Source organism: Neomonachus schauinslandi, chromosome 7, assembly GCF_002201575.2.
Source record: "Neomonachus schauinslandi chromosome 7, ASM220157v2, whole genome shotgun sequence".
Lineage (NCBI taxonomy): Eukaryota > Metazoa > Chordata > Mammalia > Carnivora > Phocidae > Neomonachus > Neomonachus schauinslandi.
The window spans coordinates 73,731,193-73,744,761 of NC_058409.1; the positions used below are offsets into that span (position 1 = coordinate 73,731,193).

Below are 13,569 nucleotides of genomic sequence, written 5' to 3' on the forward strand. Positions count from 1 at the left end.
AGCCTCTAATGTCAATTTAGAGAAAATATGATATAAATTTGGAAGCGTCTTATTCCAAGTGTAGAAATAATTCACCATATGATTTTTATGAACTGTGGATCTCTAATATATAAATGTGGGTCTCTGACTTAAAACAGAGACAGGCCTCATTCTGCTATTTAATGGTTGTATGACCTAGGAGACAAGAACATTAACCTCTTTTGACACTGGATTTTTCTTTCCAATAAAGCAGAAATAGCAATATCTTATAAAATAGATGGGAATTACTTGAGATATGAACTATAAAGAACTAAATAAACAACATCTATAAAGCATTTAGCTTAGTGCTTCACCCAGGGGTAGCTTAATTCTTTTAGGTACTTTCCTCCTCTTTAAAGATCTTACAAATCAACACACTATACCAAACTAGCTTTATATAAGTCAATAGTTGGCAAACTTTTCCTGTAAAGACCCAGATGGTAAGTATTTTAGCTTCTTGCAGACAAATGTGTGATGGTCTGTCACATACTCTTTGTTTTTACACCATCTAAAAATGTAAAGACCATTCTTAGTTCAAAAGTCATAAAAAACAAGCCAGATTTGACCCTCAGGATGTAGTTTGCTGATCCATGATTTATCTTCTCACCCTATCCACAATATATGGTAAAGGAAAAATGGATATACACCAAACAGAAAAGCATAGGTAATACACACCTTATCCTTCAATAAAATTTCGTAAGTTGTTAAAAGTATATTAAATTTTAACCGTTTGGTCTGGGGATGCATCCATTCATGAGTTCTTATCTATCAAGAAATTTTAAAGATAATTTTAAGACAAACATTAAGAAAAGTATACTTTTATTTGAATATCTAAAAAAAAATCCCTCCAAAATACACAAAAAATCTATGTTTATATAATAAAATCATTTTAATTCTTAACACAGTCCAACAAGCTACACTCATCTTACTTATAAATAAAATATAAATACCACAGCATACCAAAACCTATAAAAATAAAGCAGACACATTTTTAAATACACACTTTCTACTGAAGGAAGTTCATATTTAACAAAACATAAGTGATTAATTCATTTATAACATAGCATTTATGGATGAAATATGATGTCTGGGTCTGCTTCACAGTATTTGGGAGGAAAGCACTCTGTAGAGGTACAGATGAAACAAAACCAGCAAAGCATTAGAACTGTGAAGCTGGAGATGGGCACACAGAGGTTTATTATAGTCTTCTGTTTTCATGTATATTTGAAATTCTCCATAAGAACTTAGAAAAAATATATATTACATAAAGTAACACTCAGATGAAAACTGCCTTTTATTACAGCCAATTAAATATGTATTGAGTACTCTGTGGCAAGTTTTATACTAGAAACTAAGACTATAAAGACAAGTATGTCTAGATTTTTAAATGTGTGGAGAAACAACTTACCATATTTCTGCTGTTAATGTCACCTAAATAAACCACAGCATTCATTTGAGAAGCCCATGTCTGAATTTCCCTTTGCCAGGAAGTAAGAGTGGAAAGTGGTACTACTAACAGAAAAGGTCCATATAATTGATGTTCATGAAATAAATAGTTCAGAAATGAGATCGTCTGTATTGTTTTTCCAAGGCCCATTTCATCAGCAAGTATGCAACTATTTCCTCTACAAAATTAAAAACAACAATTATGTATGCAATAGATTCAAATTTATAAAGAAACCTTTTTACATAACCCATATACAAATTTAAAGTTAAAATTAATCTGAAAGGTATACAAACAATATACCACTTTTATTAGCTATAAATAATAAATGTAAAGGCCTCTGTAATAGTATAAAAAAAGTAGACAAAGTTTATCATTTTAGTCCAAAGGAAGCTTAAAGAGTAACAGTAATATGAAGTAGTGCAGCAATTAAGGTTAAACTCAAACTCCCCTGGATTTTCTTCTTAGTATGTAATAAATATTACTATATACTAAGGAAATTCAAAAGCCTGCATATAAATACCAGTCTTCATCCTTGATATTGGTGGAAATCTTTTCCAAATCCTGTATTTGTAAAATTAGTATGCCCTCAAATTAAACAGACAATTCAAAATATACTCACTTGCACCAAGAGTGAGCAAGCCAATTTAAACCATTCAGTTGATAATCTCTTAATTCTAAACTCTCATGTCCTCCAATATAGGATGGCTGCTTCTTTAGGGCTACAAATCTTGGCCTTTGTTTTAATACCTTTAGTAGAAATAAATGTAATAAGAAGAACTATCAAATGTGAGAATCTTAAAAGATCAAAATCTCAGATTTTACCATAAATTTTGAAATTTTATCTCAAATTTTCAAGCTCAGAAATTCCATGACTCAAAATATATCTCAGGATTCATTCAAAGAAGACTGTTTTCTCTTACTGTAACAACATCGTACAGTGAAATATTTTGCCCTCTTTTTTGGACAAAAAATGATAGAAATAAGTAAGTTCCTGCTGAAATACTTGAGTCTTACACAGTTCAGAAGCAAGAGCTATGTTAAATTCATTCATTTAACTGCTAGTGCAGCCCTGACCTAGAAATAAACCATACAACTGGCTTAACTTTCTGATTTCTAAATTACCATTATCAGTTTAATTCAGTCTTATAGTAAGAAAACAAATTCTAATAGTACATAGACCCTCAAAACTACTGCTGATAATGTCTCTAAGTAAAAAGATCTTATATTAGGCAAGGTAGTCCTAAGTACCATTTCTTTTCTTATGGGTACATCCCTCTTTTCTTTCCTACCTTCAAAGAAAATATTCACTACCTTTTAAAGCAAGCATATATATCTATTTTCCAGGTAATTTCCCCTATTTGTTCTCCCCAAGACACTCCTCACAACTACAACCACCAATTTATCATCTTCCTGACAGTTCCACTTACCAAGGCTAAAAGACAGCACCACATTAAGACCGCATGGCAATCACCGGAACACCTTCTCCCCTAAGACCTATCAACCAAGCAGTTCTCTCTCTTAGTCTACCTGAAATCAAGATCCAACTCTCTATTTGGGCTTGTAGTATTTATGATGTGTAAATACTATTTTCATTAATTAAAAATTTCCAACAATACTCACTTTGCAGTCTTTAAAAGGAGTGGTTTTTGACTGATTCCTGCTAAAATACTCATCTATGCATGCTTGAAACTTTTTGGAAATTAGAGCTCCATCCTCCCAGCTGCACTCTGAGTATGGAAGGCCCTGCCATTTGCAATAATAATCAGGATAACCAGCTGCTGACTTCTGATTGGAATGAGCTGTGAGATAAATCAGATATTTATTTATTTATTTTCACATTGAATCTTATCCAAGGACTAATGTTTGGTAAAAAAAAACTACACAAGCAAAAATTAGTCATCTGGTTTACAATACCCTATGACAGTAAGACTAAACTACTGTATTTGATGTATAAGCAATACATTTAAATTTTTCTCAGATCGAAATGGAAAGATAAAACTTTAGTGAGAATCATTTATTACTAACCAATTATTCGTTCCACTATTTGATACTGTTTATGTAGATCATCTGTGAGCTCTTGCTGGCAATTATAATATTCCACATCTTCTGGAGAAGCATTTTTCAACCTGAAAGATTATTAATCCAGAAATAAGACTTCAAAATCTCCCCTAAATAACCATTCCCCCAAATACTATCTGTAGCACAAAATCTCCCATTTGCCACTTATCATGTGAGTCAGCTGAATAATGAAGAAACTGAAATAGAAATAAAGTGAAGCACCATTAATTTTCAATTTAAAAAAATGTATAATTTATAATTTATGAGATGACATTCTACATGACTATTATTAAGGAGAAGTTTAGATATGGCTATTTCCAAAAAGTTTTACCTTCAAATACAATTTAAGAGTATAAATAGTTATTTTAGGTTATTGGATTCTCTTTTATTTTTTTAAAGATTTTGTTTATTTATTTGACAGAGAGAGACACCGCGAGAGAGTGAACACAAGCAGGGGGAGTGGGAGAGGGAGAAGCAGGCTCCCCTCTGAGCAGGGAGCCTGATGTGGGGCTCGATCCAAGGACTATGGGATGATGCCCTGAACTGAAGGCAGATGTTTAACCGACTGAGCCACCCAGGGCTCCTCTTAGGTTATTGGACTCTTGACTATGTATTCCTTATTAACAAAAAGCTTAGTAATCATCTTTGAACTGTTAAAAAATTAAATGTAATATAAAACGTATTTACCATCTTTTTGTTTCCTGATCTTTTTTCTTATAATTATCCAATTTTTTCATTCCTCTAACATTCTGCTGCTTAAGGGTTTCTTCTGTCTCCCAAGTATTGTGAATATGGGACCATCCTTTCCATTTAATTAAATATTGGATCTCGCCTGGTTCCTTGTTTTTTTCAAATCCTGCATTTGGGTCACCATCTGCTTCAACTGCATAGATGGTTGTAGTAGCACCAGTAGCTGAAAAAGAAAACACAATACATTCCATGTAATTCTGCTATAAGATTGTTTCCTTCAACTCAAAAATTCAAGAATATGAAGAGAAAAATATATGTACTTTTAAATAAGTAAAGAATCAGGGTACAAGAATTTAAGGAAAATTGTATTATACATACATAAAAGAAACTCCAAATTTTAGAATGGAAAAATTATCTAATTTAATTCCCTCAGTTTTAAAATTAGAAAAAACGAAGTCAAAAGACAGTGGCACACCTAAGATCATACAGTAATTTATAATAACCGATGACTGGATGCCTGATAACTGGAAATAAAATGATGAAAAATCACCTTTAAAAACTCCAAAATTATGTTGGAGATATGTGTACCCTCGTGTTCAATGCAGAATTATTTACAACAGCCAAGACATGGAAACAACCTAAGTATCCCATCAACAGATAAAGAAAATGTGATTCACATATATAATGGAATACTATTTAGCCACAAAAAGAAGGAAATCCTGCCATTTGCAACAATGTGGATGAACACTGAGGGTATTACACTAAGTGAAATAAGTGAGACAGAGAAGGACAAATACCATATGACCTCACTTACATATGGAATCCAAAACAAACAAAGGAAAAGCTCATAGGAAAAGAAATCAGATCTGTAGTTACCCGAGGCAGCTGGCAGATGTGTGTGGGGGGTAATAATGTAGATGTATACAGACTTCCAGGTGTAAGATAAATAAGTACTGGGGAGGTAACGTACAACATAATGACCATAGTCAACACTGCTGTGCAGTATATTTGAAAGCTACTCAGAGAGTAGATTTTAAAAGTTATCATAAGGAAAAAAACTTTCCTCTTTTTCTTCTTCTTATTCTATCTATATGAGATGATGGATAAATATAAACTAAACTTACTGTGGTAATCATTTTGTAATATATGTAAGTCATGCTGTTCACCTTAAATTTATACATTGTATGTCATATGTCAATAAAACAAAACAAAAAAATGCATGTGAAGATAACTAATTTGAGATGAAAGAAAAAACATTTAAAAATAACCAAACTATTTGTGAAATTGAAAGTACCTAAATAACAACCATTATTTAGGCATGACAACTGAAAAGCTCAAATACGTAGATTAAAAATTTTTCTAATTATCTGTAATCAATGAAGTGAGGTTAAGTGGATTATTCTGTGGGAAGAAAACTCAGGCGAAACAAAGTATATTTTATAACAAATAAGTATAACAGATGAAAAGCCACCCTCTTCACTTTCAAAACGGAAATAACTTCAAGAAATACTTCACTTTAGTAAATATTACTGAAACAACCAAACAATAAATATGTTTTTTAAGAAAATACCTCCTTTTCTCCCAATCCGACAATCCATAAAACGTTCTATTGTTTCAAATTCCTCTTCCTCAGGTTGAGGAACATCCTCCCCACAGACTTCCAGTAGATCATCAGAATCTGTTTTCATTTCTTCATCTTCTTTATAGCTAACATTGACAGTTGCTTGGCGACGAGAACTTCTTTTATCATTATCATAATCTTCTTCATCATCTTCCTCCTCAGATGAATCAATCTGTCTCTTTTTTTGTCCAAGAATTTTCTTCCCATTTTTTGCCTTAGATCTAGGTAGGGAAGACCAAGGGATAGAGGTGTTTTATAGAAACACTAGCATAGAAAACAAGACCCAAGACACTATATACAAAAAGAATACCTTCTGTAACCAACAATTTTCAGTGTCAAATTGAGAACATACTATACTCACCTATTTTGAGGTTTTCTGCTTTTAACTTTGTTTTTTGGCTCATAATCAGATTCTGTTTCATCACAACTGCTTTTATCTCTTTCTTCTTCAGATTCTGAATCTGAACCAGATTGAGATGGAGATCCTGACCCAGACATTTGCCAATCTTCACTGTACATAGAATATATAAAGTATGTTTATCCTTACATTGTATAGCAAATTTTATCTCTGGTAAAAGTACAAAAAAAAAATCAAACTGAACTACATTTCAGTTACTATAAAAAAAATTGTTGCTTTTACCCACACCAACACATTAAAATGTGAGTAGAGTAAAAAAAAATGCTAGAAAATATTCTTCACAGATTTCTGCTATAATGCCAGAGTTTTGTTAATCATTTAGTTATACCTCAATGAATGGCAAATAAGGAATTGTTACTCTGATTAGCACTGTGGATGAAAACATAGTATGCTATTTAAAGAATCACAGGGTTAATTTTGAAAATCTTGTAGAATTATACTTGCCATCTCAAAAAAAAAAAAAGATTCTAATCCCTTTCACTTCAATTTTCTGGAGACTGTGATTTTTAAAAAAAATACACACATCAGTTTAAAAACTGATTTTTAAAGTACTGTACATGTTCATTAAGAAGCTTAAAATACAGTATAGAAAAATGTATTTAAAAAAAATCAGTCCATTTTAAGCAACAGTCAATGATTACCTTACCTTTATTGCTATTTTTAGTCTACTTGGGGTCTACTTAATTCTAATACACATGTAGAGAAAAATTACTGCATGAATGCACATGTTAATATTCTGCTATAATATAAACTTCAAATGGAAGATACGTATTAGATTCTTATATATACGCCATACCCTCTCTCTCACAGCTACTGCTTCTACTCCATTCCTCTGTATCTCTTGTGTCAATTATAACTATGTCAAGAGTTACATAAGCACGCACATATGCTAAAATCTGGTTTATGATAAAAACATGAGAAGCAATTTCTTTTTTATCTTGAGATCTTTTTAGAGTTTGCACATTAGAAGTAGCAGTAGATAGAATATGTAAAAGTATCTCCAATTCGTATTTTTTATAATACAAATTATAATGATTTTTATATCTAACCAAGCCCACCCATCACCCAAATCACTAGATTTTTTTAAAAATATTATTTGGCTGCACCTCTGCTAAGTTTACAAATTACTAACTCAGTGGAAGAGTTTATAGAGCTGATGAGACATAGTAGTTGAAAATGTAATTCATAAACTAGAAGACATATCTGAGGAAATTAGCCATAAGGTAGCATAGAAATAAAGGGATAAAAAACATGATACAGTAAGATTTATGAAGATGGATGATCCATTAGTATATATAATAGATATAATCCAATATGACTGATATATATTAATAGTAGTACCACCAGAGAAATTTATAGGATAAGAAAATGTCCAGAAAATAGGAATCTTCACATTAAAGATATATAAAATGAGTGAATAAAGTGTAATAAATAAGTAACAAATCCAAAGCTAGACACACCAAAGTGAAACTGCAGAATATCCAAGACAAGTAGAAAAATAAGACCTAAGACAATGGAATGATATTTTTGACAAAATGAGACAGAAAAAAACTCAGACCATCTAAATAACTGAACTGAGAATCTGAAGTTCCCTTAAACACCTTCTGGGTCAAGATGTTTAGGAAATTATATTGAATTTCTAAATGAGTTCTACGGGGAAAGCGCATTTCATGTGCAAATGAACAGTAAGATAGCTATTAACATAAATTAACAGAAATACCCAAAATTCCACTGGTCCCTACACTTCCACATAGTTTTCCCAAGTTATTAAGATTTTCTGATATTATGACCAACTACATCTCTGGAGTTTAAAAATACATAGGAGAGAGGGGTTAGAGAAGATAAACAAGTGGCACAAAAACCTCAAGTCCTCACAGAAAGATAAATGCTAAAGATTAATAGTTTAATTAACCTAATAAGATACCATGAACCAAGACTTTACAAAAGTCTACTTTTGACAGTTTTTCATAAAAAAAGTAACACAACATCAATAAGGTATTCCTGCTATGAAAGTGATCGGTTGGACAACATGACATACTCTTTATGCTTTTTCCTTTTGACCTCATTCGATGAGTCATCAGAATCTTCACTGCTGGAGGAATCCTACAAAGAAGAAAAAAAACAAAGCTAATGTTATTAATGATTAGAATTTGACCATGGTATCAAATTTTTGCTTGTCATACTATTTGACATTCACTTTGCTAATAATGCTAACTATAAAGCTTTGTTCCCATGTTGTTATATTTATACTATTAGCACATAATTAGTAACATCTCTATTACAAATTCGTAACATAGCCACTGACATCAGGTAAGTATCACAATGTCAGCATTTTGTATAACACCTTCAAATCTACCATCTCTAGAAACCATTATTGTTGCCCAGTATGGCCTCAAAAAGGAATTGTAATTATTTGTATGTTCAAATTTTGATTTAATATTTTTCTGCCCCATTAGACAGTTTTTGATATAGTTCTTTCTGAATGCTTCTGCACAAACACACATGCTGGTATACTTACGTGTGCACAGGAACTATACTGTTTAAAGCTATGGCCTATTCTTTTAAAAAGATGTTGTGACTTGCTATTCATCTATACTGATTTAATAGACACGTTTGTCTATGTATATTTTCATAGTATTCACAGTTTATTTCTAGTTTTGCTGTGATGAGCAAATGTACACACGTCTGTTGCTTATTTTGGATTAATCCCTAAAAGTAGAATTATTGGATAAAAACATACTGATATTTGAAGGCTCTTGATACATATACTTAAATGTAGTTATTTCCTCATCCTTTCAAAACACTTACTGTTTGTAATAATTTCTTAAATACCTACACCCAGTTAAAGGGGCATTATGTCGACTTTCAGTGAAAACTCACCTCCTCTGATCCACTATTAGATGAAGCCTGCTGCTGCTGCTGCTGCTGCTGCTTCTTGAGCATTGCAGATCTCTGAACGGCCAGAATACTAGGGCTAGATTTCCAAAACTGCAACAGAAATATACCCAGTGAAGGATGAAATCTTGAAAAAACTGAAAAAAAGTTAATTTACTGGACAGCATTATCACTGCCTCCAAATACTAAGTTAAGACACTTTTCTGTACTCACATTACGTGTAATACAATATTATGGCAATTAAAATAAAACTGAGCTTTAGTTGCATATAAAAAATTTATGGTGTGCTGAGTTTCATAAACAATATTAATCAATATATTCTTTGGTGTTGAATATTATTTTCAAAAAACAAAGTGACAATATGTGACACCAGTGCTACTTGAAAACTGGTTGCCTGGTTTTTTAATTGATGTGAGGTGAAGATGAAGAGCTTAAGTCAGAATGCAAATCAACTATGTCACTAAGTATAGTTTCAGTTCAACTGACTTTTATTTTTATTTATTTATTTATTAGACAGTAAGATTTTCTCCATGTCAGAAGCTGTGTGTTGATGTACATTCTGGCCCAAAGATCTCATCATGACTGGTACTCGAAGTAACACTACTGTATTCCATTATGAGGTACAGATAGGTTTTAGTAAATCTTGTACTAGCTTTTTTCAAACAGATGACCCTTAGCCTACTCTACCAAGTATCTTCAAGGAAGCAAGTTCTATTAGATTCTCCTGCTATTAGCAATAAAGTACCTCCTTTGAAGATCTTGAAAGTAGAGATCAAACACTCAAGATTAACAGAGAGACCTCACAAAGCCTTTAATTTTTATCCATGAGACAATGAATATTTATGAAACTCAGTTTCTGCCTTAGAAAGTGTTTGGGGGGCCCCTGGGTGGCTCAGTCGGTTAAGCGGCTGCCTTCGGCTCAGGTCATGATCCCAGGGTCCTGGGATCGAGCCCCGCATCGGGCTCCCGGCTCAGCGGGAAGCCTGCTTCTCCCTCTCCCACTCCCCCTACTTGTGTTCCCTCTCTCGCTGTCTCTCTCTGTCAAATAAATAAATAAAATCTTTAAAGAAAAAAAAAGAAAGTGTTTGGGGCGCCTGGGTGGCTCAGTCGTTAAGCGTCTGCCTTCGGCTCAGGTCATGATCCCAGGGTCCTGGGATCGAGTCCCACATCGGGCTCCCTGCTCGGCGGGAAGCCTGCTTCTCCCTCTCCCACTCCCCCTGCTTGTGTTCCTGCTCTCGCTATCTCTCTCTCTGTCAAATAAATAAATAAAATCTTTAAAAACAAAAACAAAAACAGAAAGTGTTTGTTTTGTACTTGCTTGACTGCTTCTTCTCAAAGCCAATCAAGTCCACAGATATTTAACTACCAAGTTTGAGAAAGTAAATTTTAATGTTTAAAATTAATGTCTTCTAAAAGCTAGATTAAGAATGCTATAAACCAATGTTATAAATTTTCCCAAAGTAGTAGTACAAGAAATCTGTCTTTCAGGATACTTTATTACCTCAGCTCCATCAACTTTCGGTGGTTTTGCTTGGACTTTGTTTTCTCGGGAAGTGTCTGATTCAGACTCTGACTGACTGCCCGATTCAGATCCAGATTCAGAGTCACTGCTACCTGACTGGCTACTGCTTCCATCACTACTGCTTCCAGAACTTGAACCAGATCCTGAGCCTGAAGCTGACCCAGAATCATCATCCGACTGGCTACAATTTGAAAATAAACAGATTTCAAACAAAATTTATTAGGAATTTAATTTTTCTTAAAAGTCAGCAGAAATCCCCAGATCATTAAGCCTTGTTTATTTCACATTTCAACATTCCATAGCCAAACAAATAGAAAAAAGAATTAATGTTAATCTATAACAAATGACTTACTTGATAGATTTAGTACAGTTTTGGTGAAAACATAAGCAATCAGATCACAATCTTCCTCCAAAATAAGAAACAAAATCTATCAAACACAGAATCCTGGGCTAGAAACTTGGGAAAACAAGAAATTGAAGCCATAGTCGCTATCCTTAAAAGGCTATTTAACTATAGGAAATCTAATGTAGAAATTGTGTGAAGAAAAGGATTAATGTGCTGAAAATTCCCAGTCATACGTAGAAAAAAAATTGTAGTTTTTACTTGTCTTTAAATTATATCTGTGTTCTACCATTCTGGGGAAAAGTGATTTATTAAAATTAAGCTATGAAAAGGGGCGCCTGGGTGGCTCAGTTGGTTAAGCGTTTGCCTTTAGCTCAGGTCATGATCCCGGGGTCCTAAGGATTGAGCCCACACAATTTACTAATAGCTCCGCTGAGAGTATCACTGAATCTATCACGTTCCACAGTAATAAATCTGAAATAATAGTAAATTGTCACAATCCTTCCTAACCTCTGTATATCACATGTGAAAGCAATTACCAGTTCATTGAGAAACCACCTTTTTTCCCATTACTAATTTTCAGTCCAAAGTAGCCTAGAAATGGTCTGGCCTAAACAGGTGATTATGTAAATTACTATTATTCCCAAGGTCATTTGTTCACATAGTATTTACATCTGAATTGTTGAAAACTGGGGCATTAAATTCTTTATACACACATTTGACTCAGCTTTTGATGTAATTTCACTTAGCTTTCTGACAAACAGCAGTTAATGCAGTTTATGTACACACAGCTAAACTCAAGCTTCATGTCCTCTGCTGTAATTTTCAGAAATACCACCAGATGGAGGTATTACTCTAAGGAAATAGACTGCACTATTAAAAGTAATTCATTTATAAAATTTTTCCTTTTCTAGAGTGAGTTTAGTATTCACAAGGAAACACAGACATAAAAGTTTGAAAGAAGACTTCTGATTCCAAAAGTTAGATATAAATTAAAATGCTTAAAATGCAAACATATGTATATTTTTAAAGTCGAGTAGAATATTCACAGAAACAGCGAACATTTGCCTTTTAAAGTCCATGATACCAAGATCACTTTTCTAAAAGATTTATTTATTTTAGAGAGAGAGAGAGAAAAAGACCATGTGCATGCAAGTGACAGGAGGAACGGAGGAAAAGGGAAAGAAAATCTTTAAGCAGACTCCCTGCTGAACGTGGAGCCCAACTGGGGGCTCAATCTCTTGCCCCTGAGATCATGACCTGAGCCAAAATCAAAAGTCAAAAGCCAAATGAGCCACCTAGGCACCCCTCAATCACTTCTGCCGCAATTTTTAACTGTTGGTCACATGGTTCAGAGATCCAAAAACAGCACAGTGCCTCCTAATAAACAAACCCCACTTAACCATATTTCACTTCGGTCCCTTCAGAGAAATTTCAGCAAGAATATTAAGAGAAGATATTTTTCCTGACATACAATTTTATTTTTTTTTTAAAGATTTTATTTATTTATTTGAGACAGAATGAGAGAGAGAGAGAGCACATGAGAGGGGGGAAGGTCAGAGGGAGAAGCAGACCCCCTGCTGAGCAGGGAGCCTGATGTGGGACTCGATCCCAGTTCTCCAGGATCATGACCTGAGCCGAAGGCAGTCACTTAACCAACTGAGCCACCCAGGCACCCAATTTTATTTCTCCTTTAATCCACTTTCATTTACTCAATAAACTTCACTGACAGTATTGTGTATTAGGCACTGGGCAAGACCAAGAGCATACAAAATCCTTACCATTAAAAAACCTCTAACCTGGGATGCCTGGGTGGCTCAAACGGTTAAGCGTCTGCCTTGGGCGCGGGTCATGATCCCGGAGTCCTGGGATCGAGCCCCACATTGGGCTCCCTGTTGAGCAGGGAGCCTGCTTCTCCCTCTCCCTCTGCCTGCCACTCCCCCTGCTTGTACTCTCTCTAATAAAAAATAAAAAAATCTTTAAAAAAAAAAAAAAACAAAACCTCTAACCCAGTATGGAGAGATAGTCATGTCAACCAATAAATGTTGTTCTGCGCTATTTTTAAGATAACTGATCTAGGTGAATGGGGAGCACTGCATATACAACCAAGAAAAAAGTGCGACTGATAGAAAAGGAAAATTGCTTGTAAGCTTTTTGAGGATATCATTTATTTTTTTCCAGAGTACCTAAACAGAGAACTTTACACAGGTGAGGATGCTTAACAGATACTCGAAAAATAGGTAGATAAGAATGACTGAATTTGGGGGGGCTATCATATCCCTGTATTCTTGATTATGTCTTGATTAGTCATTCCAGATGAATGGCTAGTCAAAAGTCTTTGTTAATAAATCAAAACTCTAAGGGAAAGGAGGAATCTTTCCCTTCATATTCTTTAGGTTGTCGTAGTTCTGGCTGGAGATTAAAGCAAACAGTCTGAATCTAGACTACTCTAATGGCACAGACCTATCATAGAATGTCTTTACCTTATGTATTGGAAGTATAAAGTATTTTATTTAGCTGTTCTTAGTAAGATTAAGAATATACAAGATTAAATAAG

The 13,569-nt window shown here is 33.8% G+C and overlaps 1 protein-coding gene across 1 annotated transcript in view; it reads right to left on the bottom strand.

The window, feature by feature from the left end:
• The window catches only part of CHD1 (chromodomain helicase DNA binding protein 1), a 70,070-nt gene that overhangs the window by 36,261 nt on the left and 20,240 nt on the right, over window positions 1-13,569 (bottom strand). The window contains exons 2-12 of the mRNA XM_044916666.1: window positions 10,649-10,850; window positions 9,133-9,240; window positions 8,291-8,355; window positions 6,196-6,345; window positions 5,784-6,055; window positions 4,211-4,436; window positions 3,491-3,591; window positions 3,086-3,264; window positions 2,085-2,212; window positions 1,427-1,643; window positions 694-783 (exon numbers count right to left, since the gene is read on the bottom strand). Coding sequence (XP_044772601.1) covers window positions 694-783; window positions 1,427-1,643; window positions 2,085-2,212; window positions 3,086-3,264; window positions 3,491-3,591; window positions 4,211-4,436; window positions 5,784-6,055; window positions 6,196-6,345; window positions 8,291-8,355; window positions 9,133-9,240; window positions 10,649-10,850 — 1,738 coding nt within the window. The remainder of the gene's footprint in view (window positions 1-693; window positions 784-1,426; window positions 1,644-2,084; window positions 2,213-3,085; window positions 3,265-3,490; window positions 3,592-4,210; window positions 4,437-5,783; window positions 6,056-6,195; window positions 6,346-8,290; window positions 8,356-9,132; window positions 9,241-10,648; window positions 10,851-13,569) is intronic.